This window comes from Lemur catta, chromosome 13 (genome assembly GCF_020740605.2).
Source record: "Lemur catta isolate mLemCat1 chromosome 13, mLemCat1.pri, whole genome shotgun sequence".
NCBI lineage: Eukaryota > Metazoa > Chordata > Mammalia > Primates > Lemuridae > Lemur > Lemur catta.
In genome coordinates, this window is record NC_059140.1 from 10,321,890 (window position 1) to 10,339,374 (window position 17,485).

General features: G+C 41.6%; 1 protein-coding gene across 1 annotated transcript in view; it reads left to right on the plus strand.

Annotated features, from left to right (window-relative positions):
- Window positions 1–2,066: 2,066 nt before the first annotated feature.
- Window positions 2,067–17,485, plus strand: part of LOC123648950 (sorting nexin-4-like) — a 37,449-nt gene continuing 22,030 nt past the window's right edge. The window contains 1 exon segment of the mRNA XM_045566889.1: window positions 2,067–2,618. Coding sequence (XP_045422845.1) covers window positions 2,382–2,618 — 237 coding nt within the window. The 5' untranslated portion in view covers window positions 2,067–2,381.

Consider the following 17,485-nt stretch of genomic DNA (forward strand, 5'->3'; position numbering starts at 1 on the left):
TTTCTTCCCCAGATAAATAATATACTATCACAAGTTATTGTCTTTTCGAAGTTTTTTCTTGGAATCTGGTATGAAACTAACCTAAAATGATGATTACGTAATCACTTGTGTATTATACAATAGTATACCAATAACATTAAGGCAAAGCTGCCTCTTCTATATAAGGTAATAGGAATTAAGACATGTCAATGAGAGGTAATGATGGCAAATCAGAAAAGTGACTGAGAGATGTACACAATTTTCCTTCAAAGGCATAGAGTTTATAGAAATCTTTTTAGTGTGTTAATATTTAAAGTATAGTAGACATATAGAAAAGTATATGAATCATAAGTGCACAGTTTATTGAATTTTCACAACGTATACATACCTGTGTATCTGGTAACTAGTTCTAGAAAGAACATTATTTGTATTTCAGAAGCCCCACTTTGTGGTCCCAAAGGTAACCATTATCTGGACTTCTAACATTATCAATGATTTTCACCTATTATTGGCTTTATGTAAATGGACTCGTACAGTATTTAGTCCTTTGTGCTGGCTTTGCTCAATATTGTATTTGTAAGATTTACATGAGTTATGTAGCAGTAGTTTATTCAATCTCATGTTGTATAAGTACTCCACATAGTTTTTGGCTATTACCAGTAGGGCTGCTATAAACATTTTTCTAAGTATTTTGGTGAATGTATGTATACACTTCTGTTGTGTACCTTCTAGTGAAATGACTGTTATAGGATACGCAGATGTGTTTTTGTGGTATACACTACTGAAAAGTCTTTCCTTTCACATTGATTGTGTCAGTTACACTCCTGCTGGCAGTGTATGGGAATTCTGTTTCCTCTAAATGCTTTGAACACTTCACATTGTCTTTTTCACTTTAGCCTTTCTAGTGGGTATATAATGATATCACATTGGAGTTTTTCCCTATTTCCCTAATGACTAATGATTGCTCTATAGAATTTCAGTTAACCCGGTACTGTGTGAAGCTAGGACTACCTGTGTTTTAGGTTTTATAGGCTGCAGGCTGTATATGATCTCTGTAGCATTTCCTTCCTCCCACCCTTCCTTCCTTCCTCCCTCCCTCCCTCCCTCCCTTCCTTCCTTCCTTCCTTCCTTCCCTTCCTTCCCTTCCTTCCTTTCCTTCCTTCTCTCCCTCCCTTTTTTCCCTTTTTTTTTGAGACAGAGTCTCACTCTGTTGCCCAGGCTAGAGTGCCGTGCTTTCAGCCTCACTCACAGCAACCTCAAACTTCTGAGCTCAAGCGATCCTTCTGCCTCAGCATCCCGAGTGGCTGGGACTACAGGAATGCGCCACCATGCCCGGCTAATTTTTTCTATATATTTTTAGTTGGCCCGCTAATTTCTTTCTATTTTTAGTAGAGATGGGGTCTCGCTCTTGCACAGGCTGGTATTGCACTCCTGACCTCGAGTGACCCACCTGCCTCGGCCTCCCAGAGTGTTAGGATTTACAGGGGTGAGCCACCGCGCGCCAGGCACTTTTCTGCTTTTTTCTTTTTTTCTTTTTTTGTCAGGGCCAGGATCTTGGTTTGTCACCCAGGCTGGAGTACAGTGGCACAATCATAGCTTACTGCAACCTCAAACACCTGGGCTCAGGTGATCCTCCCGCCTCCGCCTCCCAAGTGGCTAGGACTACAGGCATGCACCACCACGCTGGGGTAATTATTAAAAAAGAATTTTTGTAGGGATAGGGTCTCACTGTGTTGACCAAGTTGGTCTTGAACTCTTGGCCTCAAGTGATCCTCCTGCCTTCCAAAGTGCTGGGATTACAGGTCTGAGTCATTTCGCCTGGCCTTCTCTCCTCTCCCCTGTTCTCTCCTCCCCTCTCTTCCTCCCTCCCTTCCCCTCATATAAAAACCATTCTTAGCTCATGGGCTGTTCAAAAACAGTTGTTAAAAAATAACTTAGGCAGTAACTTCATTCTCAGGCTTTCCGCCCTTGGAACACCGTCCTCCACAGGGTCCAGGGAGTAGCGGGGTTTGGGATAGCTGCCTCCTTGGTGATGGGACAGAGGCCTCTGTGCCCCCTGCATCCTATGATTTCTTCTCCAGACCCTGGGAATCCAGAGTCGCAAAATAAACACAGCCGAGCCGCTAATCGCCAGTTCGGAAACAAAACAGCGCTGTGCTCGGGGATCTGGGCAAAATCAGCCCTCTCTCCCCCGGCTCCTTCCCGCTTCCTCCCCTCCTAGCGCTGCTCGGCTCGCTCAGCCGCCAAGCCGACGCAGGCACGGTCTCCCAGTCACCAATGCCAGCTCTGAGCTCCCTCTCTTCATCCGGGCTCCGCCAGGTCTCCCGTCCACGGGGACCACTTTGGGCAGGAGTCTCGTGGCGAGGGCCGGCGGCAGGGCACAAAGTTGGGGGTCCGCGAGGATGAGGCTGTCCCTGGCGTCGCTGAGGCTGAGCCTGAGTCCGGCGCTGCTGGCCCTGGCACTGCCTCTGGCTGCGGCGCTGGCCTTCTCCAAGGAGACCCCGGACAAAGCGCCAAGTCGGAGGGCTACTGCAGCCCCATCCTGCGCGCCCAGGGCACACGGCGCGAGGGCTACACCGAGTTCAGCCTCCGCGTGGAGACCGACCCTGACTTCTACCAGCCGGGAACCAGCTGCCGCGGTAAGTGGTCCGGGGTAGCGTTGGGGGCGCGGACCGACCGCGCGGTGCCGGAGGAGGGAGCGCGGTCCCCGGGCGGACGGTGCTGGTGCAGCCCCCCAAGGTCCTGGCTGCCATTTTCAGCCGCGAGCTCGGTGCGGATCACAATCAGCGTCTGGGGCCGTCGCGGGCCGTAGTAGGCAGGCAGCCTAGATGTCCGACGCGCGGCTCCAGGGCGCGGGCTGTAGCGGAGCCACGCGTCACGCCGGCCTGACTGGGAGGGAGTCCCGCTTCGCCCCCGGCGGTCTGCAGGAGGGACGTAGACCCGCCTTCCTCCAGGTCGGTCGTTCTCTAGAGTGGAGGGAACCTCGGCTTCTCTCAGTGGGGTCCCAGGCAATGCAGCGACTCCAGCTTTCCCCGCTTCCAACCGTCAAGGGGAGGGTGCCAGCTTCTCCACAGACTGGCTCCGTGCGGGACAGTCACTCCAGCTTGCCTGGCTAAGTCCCAGGGACTCCGGCTTCTCCCTAACCGGGCCAGGGCTGGGAAAGGAGGGAGAACAATAGCCTGAAGCTCTTCGAAAGGATCACTGGAAAGAACCCCAAATTATCCTCTCATGGTCCCAGAGGAGGTTGAGGACCTTGGATTTCCAGGACAGGTTCCCAGTGGGAATGGGGTCCCCAAAGAGCTTTGGGTTGGCTCCGAGCGGGAAGGGGAATTGGATGAAGACAGAAGGTAGAGTCCTGATTTCCGAGGCCTGCTCCCTGGAGGCCGGAGAACCTTGGCTCTGGCATCCCGGAGGCTCCGCGCCCTAGGGATGTCGCGCCTACGCTGCTCAGCTGAGAGCGGGGTTTGCGGAGCACTGAGACGTGTCCAAGCAGCCGAGCTCCTCCTGGGCAGGACAGGCCGCTCGACGGGCACAGACCTGAAGACCCCTGACTCCATCTCCACGGCCCACCACCTCCCTCCTCAGCCGGGTCATCTCTCCAGACATCTTTTCCCCATGCAGCCGCTCTCTGAGACAGGACACCTTGTAGGGAAGGAAGCCTGTCTGGCATCACCTGGGCACCCGCAGTTAGGCGTGTCCCCTCACCCTCGCCTCTTCATAAGTCAGTTCTGGGGCCAAGCAGGGAAAAGTGGGTCACTGGGGCCCCTGGTGGGGCAAATGGGCTCCCAGTGGCCGCCCTTCCATCGTCGCCTTCCTGGTTCCCTAGAGCGCAGCGGGCAGAAGCCGTGGGAGCGACACAGGAGAAAGTTTGGGGCAGTGTCAGCTGGCGCTGGGGCCACCTGGCAGACCAGAACCAGGGCGCCACCCTTCTCAGACGGGCTTCTCTCGTTTTCCCGGGATCTTGTCCCCGACTTTCTCCACCCTGAGCTACCCGGAGCCTTGGCGCGCTCAGCACTTGGCGAGAAAGAGTATGACCCCGGCGCGCAGACCCGCAGGATGCTCGGTACTCCACGGAGGAAGACGCTGGGCGGAGGACAGCCCGCCCAGCCCGGCAGGGGGCGCGCGGCTTGGCGCCGTGGCTGGAGTGAGCCGCGCTGACATGTGGCCACAGCCACTCGATAGAGCCCGTGGATGCCAGTCCTCCCCGGCGTGACCTCATTGGCCTATGCAATCCTCCCCAAAACAGAGGACCTAGGCTCACTGAGGAAACTGACCCAGCCCCACGTAGCAGGGAAAGAAGTGGCTCTGGAGTCAAACGGACTTGGGGTCAGTACCTGTGTGACCTTGTGCGAGTCATTTAATTACAGCCTATTTCCTAGCTGTAAAAATAGCTGTCTAACTTCTCTTGGTGGTTGTAGGGAGTAAATGAGTTTACAGAGGTGAGCTACAACAGGTCCACAATGCTTGTTAGTTTGAGTTGAATGTGAAGCCTTTGATTTAATAATCTTGTCAGAGTTTTGTTTTGAGTGTGTGTGTGTGTGTGTGTGTTTTAAGTTTGGAAGTAGGTTTTTTCCAGCACTCCTCCCGACCCATCTACCAGTGAATGGTGGTTAGCTGGGTCCTCAGGAATTAATCAAATGAGTGAATGAGTGATTTCTCCATGTTAAGAGACTTTCCTAAAACTGTCCCTAATTTAGGCCCAGGACGATTGTTTTTTCAGTGATTTAGGCTAGCCTGGGATTAGCCAAGTGTCCTACCTGGCAGCTCTTCCCACACTAATCCTCCGTGTTCAGTTGAGCATTGGCAGCTGGTGGCCCTGGCACTGGGAGGGATGCACATCCACTACTCATGTGTCTGGAGAGGTTCTGGAACTAACAGTGTGGGGTCAGCAGACAGGGAACTGGGACTGGAGGGGAAGGGCTCTGGACTTTCACCCTACAGGCCACTTCAGCCTAAACAGTCAGCCTTTTGGACTTTGACCCACTCCCCTCACCCCCCACTCCCAGGTTGTAGGTTAGTCAATCCTCTTTTCTCCTTTCTTGTGGCTAAGAGACCTTGAAAGAAAGATCTTGCAGGAACCCTGCTAAGGTCTTCTAAGTAAATATTCTGCAATTAGCAAACTGGATTCCACCACTCAAAGTTAGGAAAGAAAGGGCTCTGGCCTAGTTTGTGACATTTTCTCTTGGCTTTCACTTTCTTAGAATAATTACATTAAAAGTAAATCTAACACAGCTTGCTTGGTGTATTTATTGACTTAGGGCTGTGGAAGTTATCATTCCTGTGGTGTTCAATTTGCCTTTGCATTTTTTCCTGAATTGGGATTCCTCACAATCATTGGAATCAATGGCTTGTTTTCCTGCTTCAAATCTTTCCCTGTAGCATTCCAGTTCATCACCAAATAGCTTCTGCTGTCCATGTCCCCCATCCAAGTGCAGTCTTTAGGTATTCTAGACTGGAATAAAATGGTCACCATTAAAATAATACTGAAACATGGGGTTTCTTCCCCACAGCCTGAGTCCAGTTGAGATTATCATTTCGCCTTTTCCAAGTTGTTAGTGCTATATTGACTTCCTTTTCTCTCCCACCAGGGCCTCCTTTCAAAAGGAGATTGCAGTGATTAAAAATAACAAGTTGAGGATCCTCTAGGGGCTTCCCTTATAGGAGGACAATTTGCAGGACCAACTTTTCCCATATTACAATTTCAAGCCAAATAGAAGAAAATCCGCTGAAATGTTCAAGAATTAATTGAAAATAAAAGAGACTCTTTTGTCTGACCACAGGTCTGTTTATTAGGAAAATAAAGTCAAACCCTGGCTTATGAGAGTGGCTTTTCCTAGATGCCCTTTAAAGGGAAATTTCAAGGAACTTTATGGGAAAAGACTGTCCAGTGGAGATTTTCTTTAAGCATAATTGGGGGATTTATCCTAACGCAAGAAGTTTAAAGACCCCCAAAGCTGCCCTGCTTTCTTTTTCTTTGTCCCACTGTGGAACACATACTGCCTCTAGGAGTAGGTACCTCAGCCTAGTACAAAGAGCCCAGACTTTGATGTTGGATGGGTGGGTTTCAGTTCCTGCTTGGTCTCATATTCACTGTGTGACCTCAGGCAAGCCACTTCACCTCTCTGAGCCACAATTTCTCCATCTGTGAAATGAGGGTGTTTGGGTTTTTTCCAGAATTTCTGTGAGAATTAGAAATAATCCATATCAAAAGAAGTTGATAAATTTGCTAAAAAATATGTTATGAGATGATTATTTTGGAAATAGACAAATATTTATCAGGAAAGTACTGGATAAGATATTGTGTTCTGTTCTTCCTACTCATTTTACTTATTTCTTACAGTACATTGAGGTAGTTTATTATCATTATTATTTTACAGATAAGAAGACTAAGTCTCAGAGAAGTTTAGCTCCTTACCCATGGTCACACAGCTAATAGTCAGTGGAGTCAGGATACAATCTCAGGTCTAGCTGATTCCTAAATCTGTGATCCTAACCAGTCTTCTATGCTGACTCTGTAAAATTAGTGGGGAGTAGAATGAATTCACTGAGCTACCCTCAGCCTTCTGGATGGTGAGTCTTCCTTGAAAAAAACACAGCTGACAACAAATCAAGATAATAACTGACATATCTCAGGACACAAAGTAATGAAGTGGTGGATCTTTATTTACATTTGCATTTTTCTTATGGTTTCAGTATTGAATTTCCCCATAAAGCAGAGAATTAATTTAGAAACACGAAGAACCATGTCATTCTTTAGCCAATTCCTTTTGTTTGTGGGGAAACAGAAACAAATTGGACAGGGAAAAAAAAAAAAAAAAAAAAACAGATTTGACTGTTGTTTTATTTTTACCTATTATATATCCATGGCTGTAAAATTGCATGTTTGAAAAGAACATCGATAGGATCTGAGAAATTTAAGCTGAGTGTGGTCTTTTAAATAAACTATTTCTTAAATAGTGGGGTTTTAAAAATTAAATACTGCTTTTAATAGTATAGTTGATTTAAGTCACCCCTCCTACCTCTCTTCTCTTCTTCTACTGGTCCCCTCTTTTTAATTATATAATTTTATTTTTTTAACCCTTACTCCTTTTCATAAATATTTAGTTCGAATGAATAAAAATTAAAAGATGAAAAAAATAACTTAGGCACATTAAAATGTTAAAGAATTTATTTGAGCATTCAGCGATTTCATGCATTGGGCAGCACCAAACTGCTAGTGGTTCAGTGCTCCACCAAGGGGGCTTGAGGGGACAACTTTTATGAGGTATTTTTGAAAGCAAGACAAGGAGAATATTTGATTGGTTTACAGTGGAAAGTCTTTAGTTAGAAGTCAGCTGGTGGTTTCTGATTGGTTAAGCTTAAGTTTCATCTTACTGTTTACACTGAGTTGAGTTTTGGTTTGCTTATGGAGGATCCCAAGGTACTGGAGCCATCTCAGCTTAATGGCCTCCCAGTTAGCTATTTTAACACAGTTCACTGGGTGAATTTGGGCTGTGGGTCATAGTTTGCTAACCCCTTGCACTGTTGGTTGTTTGTGAAATGAATAACTGAGATGGGCTATATTGGAGAAGTATAGATACATAATAGTATTAGGCAGGATGTGCTATAGTGTTTTGGGGTTGAATTTCAAATTTCTGAACATACTTTCTTTGCTTTTTACCAGTTTTACCTCAAGTCTAATTAGAGACCTGTTTGAGACTTCTCTGAACTGTTCTTATTGCTCCTACTTTCTCCTATCCCTTTAAATCTAAAGAACAAAAGAGAAGCAAGGAGTGAGAGAAGAAAGGAGAGACAACCCTTTATGATATTTCATAAAAGGCTAGGAAAGGAAAGAATGAATATCTAAACAGTTCTGGACACTTTGAGTAAAAAAGCATTAAAAAATATACTCTTTGTAATACTTTGAGATGGATATTGTCTTTTGAGCTTTTCTATCTTGGGATGGCTCGACTGAAATTTTAATCTACTGATTGAGTACATTCATGACATGGGAGTAATAGCCAATGATTTGGACCATGAAGCTCAACTGGGACACTCCTGCCCAGCATGGAGGTCCTCTTTTCCTTAAATGCCCCATTGACTGTTAAGTTCATCTTCTCTTACTCTTGGCCTCCTGCCTTTTACTCAGTACCACCCAAAACTTTCCTTGACTACTGTCTCAGCCCACTACCCATGTTAACATTTTTAACTAATATTTTCTTGTTTTTAAGTAAGTTACAGAAGTGAATTTAGTATGTATTTAGATATGTGGTAATACTAATGAGGGGCTTGAGGGTAATCTTCCTCAGTGTGATCCTTTCTTTGATGTGGATAATTAAGTTTTATTTAGTCTTACCTGATTGATTTGCAAACAGATTTAAGATAGGCCCCATCTTTTACCACCAATCTATTGCTGTCCTTAAGCTTTTCTTATATAGAAATTCTGGATCCAGGACATTGCATTTGTACAGGCACACACAGACACATACACGCACGCACATACATTATGACTAATGTAAATACTTTCCTGCTTTATAATTGACACACAAAACGATTATACTCATATGCAGATGCTCGGCTGGCCTGGGGGTGTGTTTGCAGGGGGCAGCTATGGGGCTGTTTCTCACATCTGGGACACAGGTGCAAGGATGCTTGAACAGCTTAGGGGTGTGCTTGCTAGAGGGCAGCCTGCAGGGCTGTTTCTCAGGCCTGGTGTGCAGACGCATGGGTACTTGCCTGGCCTGGGGTGTGTGTGCTAGGGTGGCCCATGGGGCTATTCCTCAGGTCTAGAACATGGGCTCTTGGTTGTTTGGCTGGCCTGGGGGCATTCCTACAAGGGGTGGCCTGTGGATTGTTTCTCAGGCCTGATGCAGGGCCACTGGGGATGCAGGGCCATTGCAGTGTGTCTGGTGGGGCAGGGGAATATGAGGCTGTTTCTCAGGTCCTGAGTGTTGGTGTGTAGCCACTCTGCAGGCTCAGGGTGTTGTCAGCTGCTTGAAGGCTCAGGGGCCTCTCCTGCTTGGGGGAGGGTGTACAGCACTTTGGCTGGCTCAAAGGCAGGTTCCCTCTGGGTGGGTCTGGCAGACTGTTCCTCTGGCTGGAAGTGTGGTGGGGGTTGGTTTACCTGCTCTGCAGAACCAGAGTCACAGCCAATCCTGGGCCCAGGCTCTGCCCAGCTGGGGTTGTCATTCAGCCACCCATGTGGGCTTGGTGTAATGAAGATGGAACCCCAGTGCTGGAGAAGTACAGTGGCTACTGGCCCCCAGAGCAGGGTACACTCCAGATGTGACTCTGGTTTAAAGATGGCACTGTGTTGCAGCAGCTTGGCTCACAGGAGATGGGCTGGGGGGTGGGGAATGCATATCTTGTGCTTCTAACCAGGACAGTGCAGCTGCATGGATTCCCAGCTGCTCTCTAGACTGGGCTCATAGCTTGCGAGGATTGTGGGAATCTCCTGTTGTAAGGACTGTAGGTGTTTGCAGTGGCAGTGAGGGCCGGTGGGGGTCTTCTGCTTACCTATTCCCTGAAACGGGAATTCCCTCCTGACTCCAGGCAGATCTGATCTGGGCAGGTGAGATGGGGCTGTAGAGTCCAGGTGTCTTCACCGGTGCCTCTTAGACTTCCAGTCACCACAGGTGTGTCCCCACTTCCCTGCTGCACTCTAGTGCTCTCCCTTTGACCCTCCGGTTAAATTATGCCTATTTATTTGTTGCCTTGGTCCTTTCTTGTGAGAGGGACGAACAGAATATACTCTGAGAACCAAAGACTTTTTATTTTGAAAGTTTAGACACTGAAAAGTAGCAAAAATAATAGGGTTCCTGTATACCCTTCATCCTCCTTCTAATACTCACGTGATGCATAATGATAATACAATGATCCAAACCAAAAAATTAATATCACAATTTAACTAAATATCATAATTTAATTCACTGAATAATTCCCTAAATGTTGTATAAATTTGAATAAATTCAACCAATTCACTAGGTATTACAATTTAGTGAGTAATAATATTTACAAAACTGTAAATTTTATCTGGATATCACTAGTTTTTCCATTAATGTTCTTTTTCTGCACTAGGAACCAATCCAGATCCCACATTGTATTTATTTGTCATATTTTCTGAGTCTTTTCCAATTTGTGACTTCTTTCTATTTTTAGATAGCTATGTCAGCCTTCTTTTGGTTAATGTGTGTAGAGAATTGGATTTTAAAAAATCCAGTGGGCCATCTACATCTTACAATTGGAACATTTGGCAATTAGATCATTTATATTTTTTATTATTCTATTTTTCTTACCCTCTGTTACTTTGAAAGCTATATATGTACATGATTTTGGTTTGTTTGCTTTTTCATTTTATTAATGTAAAATGAGGCTGTTATGTTGGTTCATGACTGTAATCTCAGCACTTTGGGGGCTGAGGTGGGAGGATTGGTTGAGGCTAGGAGTTGAAGACCAGCCTAGGCAACATGGTGAGACCCCTCCCATCTCTACAAAAACCAGAAAAATTAGCCAGATGTGGTGGTATGTGCCTGTAGTCCCAGCTACTTGGGAAGTAGAGGTAGATTATTTGTGTCTAGGTGTTTGAGGCTGCAGTGAGCTATGATCATGCCACTGCACTCCAGCCTGGGCAACAAAGCAAGACCTTGTCTCAAAAAAAATGGTTATGCTCTATTATTTTACAGCCTTTCTTTGTTATTTAATAATATCTTATACATCTTTCTATGTCAATATATGTTTGCATAATGTTTATAGTATGTATGTACCATAGTTTGTTTAACCAAACCCTAACTGGTAGACACTTGTGCTGTTTCTAATTTTTTAGTATCATAAATAGCATTGCAGTTTATATTGTTGTACATATATGTTTGCACTCTTTGCTAGAACATAGATTTCTAGAAATAGAATTGTGGAATCAAAGACTTTGTACGTTAAAGCTTTAATTGGCATTGTGGGACATTCTTACTATTTTTTAATGGTGTAATTTTTTATACAAAATGATAAATGTTCATTATATAAACTCTTTCAGGCAACATAGATAAGTAAAGAGATGACAGCAAAACATTATCCCAAATTCTAACACCTCAGTGAAAACCACCTTTTTTAAAAACTAGGTTTATGGCATTCTGTTTCTTTTTCTAAGAATGCTGGTTTTTTTGTTTGTTTGTTTGTTTTTGTTTTACTTTGTTTTTATTTATTTATTTATTTATTTTGAGACAGAGTCTCACTCTGTTGTCCAGGGTAGAGTGCTGTGGCGTCAGCCTAGCTCACAGCAACCTCAAATTCCTGGGCTCAAGCGATCTTCCTGCCTCAGCCTCTCGAGTAGCGGGGACTACAGGCATGCGCCACCATGCCTGGCTAATTTTTTCTATATATTTTTAGCTGTCCAGATCATTTCTTTCTAGCTTTAGTAGAGACGGGGGTCTTGCTCTTGCTCAGGCTAGTCTCAAACTCCTGACCTTGAGTGATTCTCCCACCTCAGCCTCCCAGAGTGCTAGGATTACAGGCGTGAGCCACCGTGCCCGGCCTCAGTATTTTTTTTAAAGCCTATCCACTGACACATTATGAAATTTGATAACACTAATAATGAAGAAAATCCTGAAGATTTTTAGAGTGAAAACAGACAGGCTGCCTAAACAAACAAACAAACAACAAACAGAAAAAAACTTGTCAGCATCAGTCTTTGAGAGCAGTATTGGCTACTAGAACACAGTGTTGCAATGATTGCAGAGTTTTGAGGGACAAGACTTTTCAATCCCAAAGCCCATGACTAGTCAATAATCACTTAAGTATAGGGGTAAAATATAGACTTTTTTAGACATGGGAAGCCTCAGAAATTTCTTGAGGTTATGTTCTACCACAGTAAAGAAGTAAAAGAAAGATTTGTAATATGGTAAATCTAGCCCAGGAAAACAGTTCAATGATGTCGTAGGAGGGACAGCTCTATAGCAGGTCTGGAGAACAATCGGTCCAGATTAGAAAGAAGCTGATAAGAAAGGTGGTTTGTAGGAAATAAAGGTGATATCTGTCTGTAATTGAGTTAGCATTGTTAGATTGTGTCTTTCAAGGAATTTGTCCTTTTATTTACATTATCAAATTTATAGATACAAAGTTGTAATGTTTCCTTTTTATCTTTTTAATGTCTGTGGGATCATTTTGATGTCTTTCTCTTTTTGCGGATATTGGTAATTTATGTCTTTATTTTTATCTTGATCAGTCTTGTAAGAAATTTATCAATTTTCATTGATCTTTTCAAAGAACCAGCTTTTGCTTTCATTGATTTTCTGTGTTGATTTTACATTTTCAATTTCTTTGACTTTTGCTCTTTACCATTTTCTGCTTGCTTTGGGTTTAATTTTCTCTTACTTCTTTTTAAGGTGGAAGCTTACATATTGATGAGAGGCCTTCTTCCTTTTTTAATATATGCATTTAGTATTATAGATTTCCCTCTAAGCATTGATCTAGCTACATTCCACAAATTTTGATATATTGTATTTCCATTTTTATCTCGTTTAAATATTTTGAAATTTCCCTTTTAACTTCCCCTTTGAACTAAGGGTTATTTAGAATTGTTTGGGGATTTTTCAGATATCTTTCTGTGATTTATTTCTAGTCTATTTCTAGTTATTATAGTAAGATATAATGATTTCAGTTCTTATAAATGAGTTGACATCTGTTTGATGGACGAAATTTGGTCTTTTTTGGTGAATGTGCTGTGTGTACTTGAATAGATTGTATATTCCATTGTTGGGTGGAGTTTCCTCTAATTGTCAATTAAGTCAAATTAATGTTTAAAGAAACCAGAACTGGATAGTAGTTAAAGTGGTTAAAACAGATTTTATTCAGGAGCTCTTGCAGTAGGGGAAAGAGACCTTAGTGTAGAACTGGGCTTGAGTCCCATGAGCATGGACAAGGGGGAATTTATAGCTAAGAAGCAGGGTGGGTGTTTTGGGGATGGAAAATTACTAACAGGAATCATGAGGGTTAGGAAAGGTTCAGGTTAAACCAACTTGATAGGAGTCTTGCTGAACATAGGCCAGGGTGATCAGATATGAAGCATGCGGGTTCTCAATAAACTGATTTAGAAGGATTCTTGCTAAAACTGGGTGATACAAAGACAAACACAGAAGCTCAAAGGTTGAGGCCTAGTTTAGTAACGGATTCAAAGTAGCCTGATTAAAGTTTGGTCAAGGCGAGAATCTTTGTCATTGATGGTATTAAGTCACCTATATCCTTACTGATTTTTTGAGTACTCATTCTGATTACTGAGAGAGGTGTGGTGAGGTGTGGTTGCCGACTGTAACTATGGATTTGTCTTTCTCTTTTCATCAGTTTTTACCTTAAGTATTTTGATCTGTTGTTAAGTGCTTACGCATATAGGATTGCTTATGTCTGTTTAGTGAATTAGCTCTTTAATGCACTTCTTTAGTTTTGGTAATATTATTTGTTTTATTTTGATATTATAGCCACTCCTGCTTTCTTTTGATTAGTATTTGCATGTTTTTCTCACTGTGCTCTATTATCTTAAATAATATATAATTAAGAAAGGGTAATTTGTTGGATATTTTCATTTTGCTTGCATTTTGTTATTTTAAATAACATTTTTAATTTAGGAAAAACTGTCTTATTAAGTATGATCTAAGATCCCATAATTTTATGTTAAGGTCTGAAGATATGAGTGTTCATCACATAATTAGAAAGAAATTTACTTTCTTGGATGGAATTTGAATGGTGATTTCATAGAGATACTATTTACACTTCAGTGCTGAAATGCTGTTTTGCATTGTCTCCGCCATACACATATAACCTAAATAAAATTTAAACATCTAAATTCCTTCTTTTTAATGAATTATTTTCTGAGGTATAGCAGACCACTTCTTTCAGCAGCATGTCTTTAAACTAATTAGTACTGTAATACTTTTATTATCTTTTAAATTTAATATAAATTGAAGCTACTTCCTTAATTTATGTCAAACAGCATATTGCCAGCATGGGAGCTGCAGATATTCAGTGTTATAGGTTATGATATCCCAAAGTAGAACATATGATTTAGAGGCATGAGCTGGCACAGTGGGCAAGATTATTCTAATTCATTTGGGAACTGCAGCTTAGGAAGTTCATGTACAAAAATGCACTGTCAGAGTTTCTTTGTGATTTTTTACTGATAAGAAACTCTGGGTTTATAATTTCAGTATCTTAATTTCTATTGTCTTTATTTTATACAGGTGATTAATTTTAATCCTATTTAAGCTAAAATCTGTATACATATCTCTACATGCCTATGTTTTGTCTGTCAATATTTAGAATTAAAATCTCATTAAAAATATTTTGTCACATGATTACTATCTGGTTTGTTCTGAAAGCTCATATTCCACATGTAAACATATCTGTCTTAGTCCTTTGTATGTTGCTACAACAGAATATCAGAGGCTGGGTAATTTGGCATGAACTGGAGACTGGGAAGTCCAAGAGCATGGCCCTGGTATCTGGCAAGGGCCTTCATGCTACATCATCCCATGGCAAAAGGTGAAAGGACAAGAGAGTAAGAGAGGGCTGAACAAGCCACTCTCTGGATAATGACATTAATCCATTCTTGAGGGTGGAGCCCTCCTGTCCTAATTACCTCTTAACAGTCCCACCTATGAATACCATTGCAATGGTAATATACATAAGTTTATGTCTAACTCATACAAAGTTTAGCTTAGAGATCAAAGTTTCTTTTGTCTTGTGATGCCATAATGACAAGTTTCTCAAAATTGTGGTGGGGTTGGGGAGAGAGCTAAAGTATCTCATAAAACACCTTTAAGGGCAAGTCCTGAAATTGGCTTATATTACTTCTCCCCACACTGGTTTGGCTGCAACTCAAATGACCCATATGTAAAGATGGCTAGGAAATGCAATTTTCCTGTGCATTGGGGAACGAGAAGTGATATGGTTATAATGTACACAGTCTTGGGGTTTGGAAAGGGAGAGAGTAGAAGAGGAAAAATGATGGTTAGATCTCATCTCTTTTTATTACCCCAGTAGGATTTTTGCCCTGCATTGGCATTACCCTATGGCACTTGCAGCTTGGGCTGTTGCTGCTGAGTTCATAAATATTGGTGGGGCAGACAAGAATTGTCCTAAGGCAACATGGGGGATGTAAGAGCCACACATATTTTATTCTTTCAGCATCACCAGAATCTGCCCTTTACCTAAGGAGGCCCTTGACCTATTTGAATACAGATGACTTATGGATTTCTTGAAGTTTTCGGTTGTTTCCTCAAGTCAATGATTCCTTCTTTTGGAGCTATTCTAGGTTGGTTTTGGGGAAGAGAATCAGCAACCTATTGTAGTTCATTGTCTTAAGAGGAAGTAGAAGCCTTCCTAATTTCTGAATAAAGCATCTTTAGGAAAAAAATTCAAACCTTGTATTAACTAAGAAGGAAACAGTTTAATTTCTTGTCCTTATAAATAGAATAAGTAGTTTATTTCTAGGATCTAGGTATGATGGTAATTTCCATAAACCAGTAACTTTGGTTATCTGTCAGTGACCCAGAGGATAGCAGAAAATTTTGTGTTAGGTTACCTGTGAAATGTGATTCTTGCTTAGAAAGAGAATTTCCTTTTTTCCAATTACTGATACTGTCCTCACCCTCTCCCTCAGGTCAGGTTGAAATAATTTAAAAATAAACTTATCAAAGCAAGTACATCACTTCAAATTTTTTAGTGTGTAATTAACCTCTCAAGGCACCCAAAATAAGAAATATTAAAAACACATTTGATTTGATAAAATAAGTACCCTGACCAATAAAGAAAAGTTAAAAGACTGAAAGTATTTAAGCTTCCAAAATAAGCTGACAATTTCCTAAAAAATCTTTATGTTGGGTAAAGATATATGATATATGTCATTTAAACATATATACTCTTCTGCAGGGTACTGTGCAACTCAGGCACTAAAGAAATGAATGAGTGCATTGTTAAATTTATAAGTATTATTAAAATATTAATGTATTAAAAACCTGTTATATGAATTAACTTCACAGAGTAGTAATGAACATTATTAGTTAAATGAACAACATAAAGAGAAATGCACTTACATTCTATATTGACTTTATGCAGAGATGTGGAAATAAAACTATTAGGAGGAAAAATCTGTTACTGTCATTACCAATTGGATACCTCTTTATACTTGTGATTGATTTTAGTGAGTTAAATTTACATGCTTTGTATCATGATTCAAAAATAACTGAGTTTGACTGGAAGTTTAGTTACATCAATGATTAAAATGTTTTTACATTGTTTAAAACAACATGTAGCAGAAAGACAAATACTACATGATCTCACTGATATGTGAAATCTAAGATAGTTGAATGCAGAAGTAGAGAGGAGAATGGTGCTTACCAGGGGTTGGGGGTGGGGGTGACTGGGGAGATGTTGTTCAAAGGGTACAAAATTTCAGTTGGATAGGAAGAATAAGTTCAAGAGATCTACTGTACAATATGATGACAATTGTTAATAACAGTGTATTGTTTTCTTGAATATTACTAAGAGTATAAAAGTGTTCTCATCACAAAAAAATAAAGTTTGTGAGATAATGTATATGTTAATTAGATTGCATTAGTCATTCCACATGTAAGTATATTTCAAAACATGTTATACACAAACATATACATTTTTGTCAATTAAAAATATATATATTTAAAATAGTTATTAAAAAGAATTTATAATAATTTAAAATATATAACAGAATTAAAATTTTTCATCAGATTTTTAAAATTACAACATATCTTTGCTATGTTATTATTTGGGAAAGGTCATCAAAGAGTTTAGAGACCCTGCTTGTGCTTTTCTGTATGTCTCCCTGTTTGTTATGATGACCATAGGAACTTTGAAGAGAGTTTTACACTGGAATCTGCTTACATGATATTGCTCTATATCTGTATCTTTGTGTAGTAATTTCTGCACATTTTATCCTCTCACTTAAAGGAACAGTGTGAATACAAAGTTTTTATTTTAAAAAAATCAGCTGCCACTATTCTTTTTTTATGGGAAAATTTGTTATAAGATGTTGAAGAAAACTCAGGTATTCATAAATATAACTTTTACCAAATGAAAAAATTTGATCAAAAGGGCCGAGTACGGTGGCTCATGCCTGTAATCCCAGCGCTTTGGGAGGCCAAGGCAGAAGGATTGCTTGAGTACAGGAGTTTGAGACCAGCCTGGTCAAAATAATGAGTCCCCATCTCTACAAAAAACTAAAAAATCTCCAGATGTGTTGGTGCCCACCTATAGTCCCAACTAATCTGGAGGCTGAGGTGGAAGATGCTTGAGCCCAGGATTTTGAGGCTGCAGTGAACTATGATCCTGCCATTGCACTCCAGCCTGGGTGGAGCAAAACCCTATCTGTTTAAAAAAAAAGAAGAAGAAGAAGAAAAGAAATTTCAGTAGGAATATTAAATAGGAAAAATGTGGGTAATTACATGTTATGAGTGAAAAGCTGGCTTTTCTAAAAGTCAGTTTTGTCAGTTTTGCCAACTTAGTAAAAAGG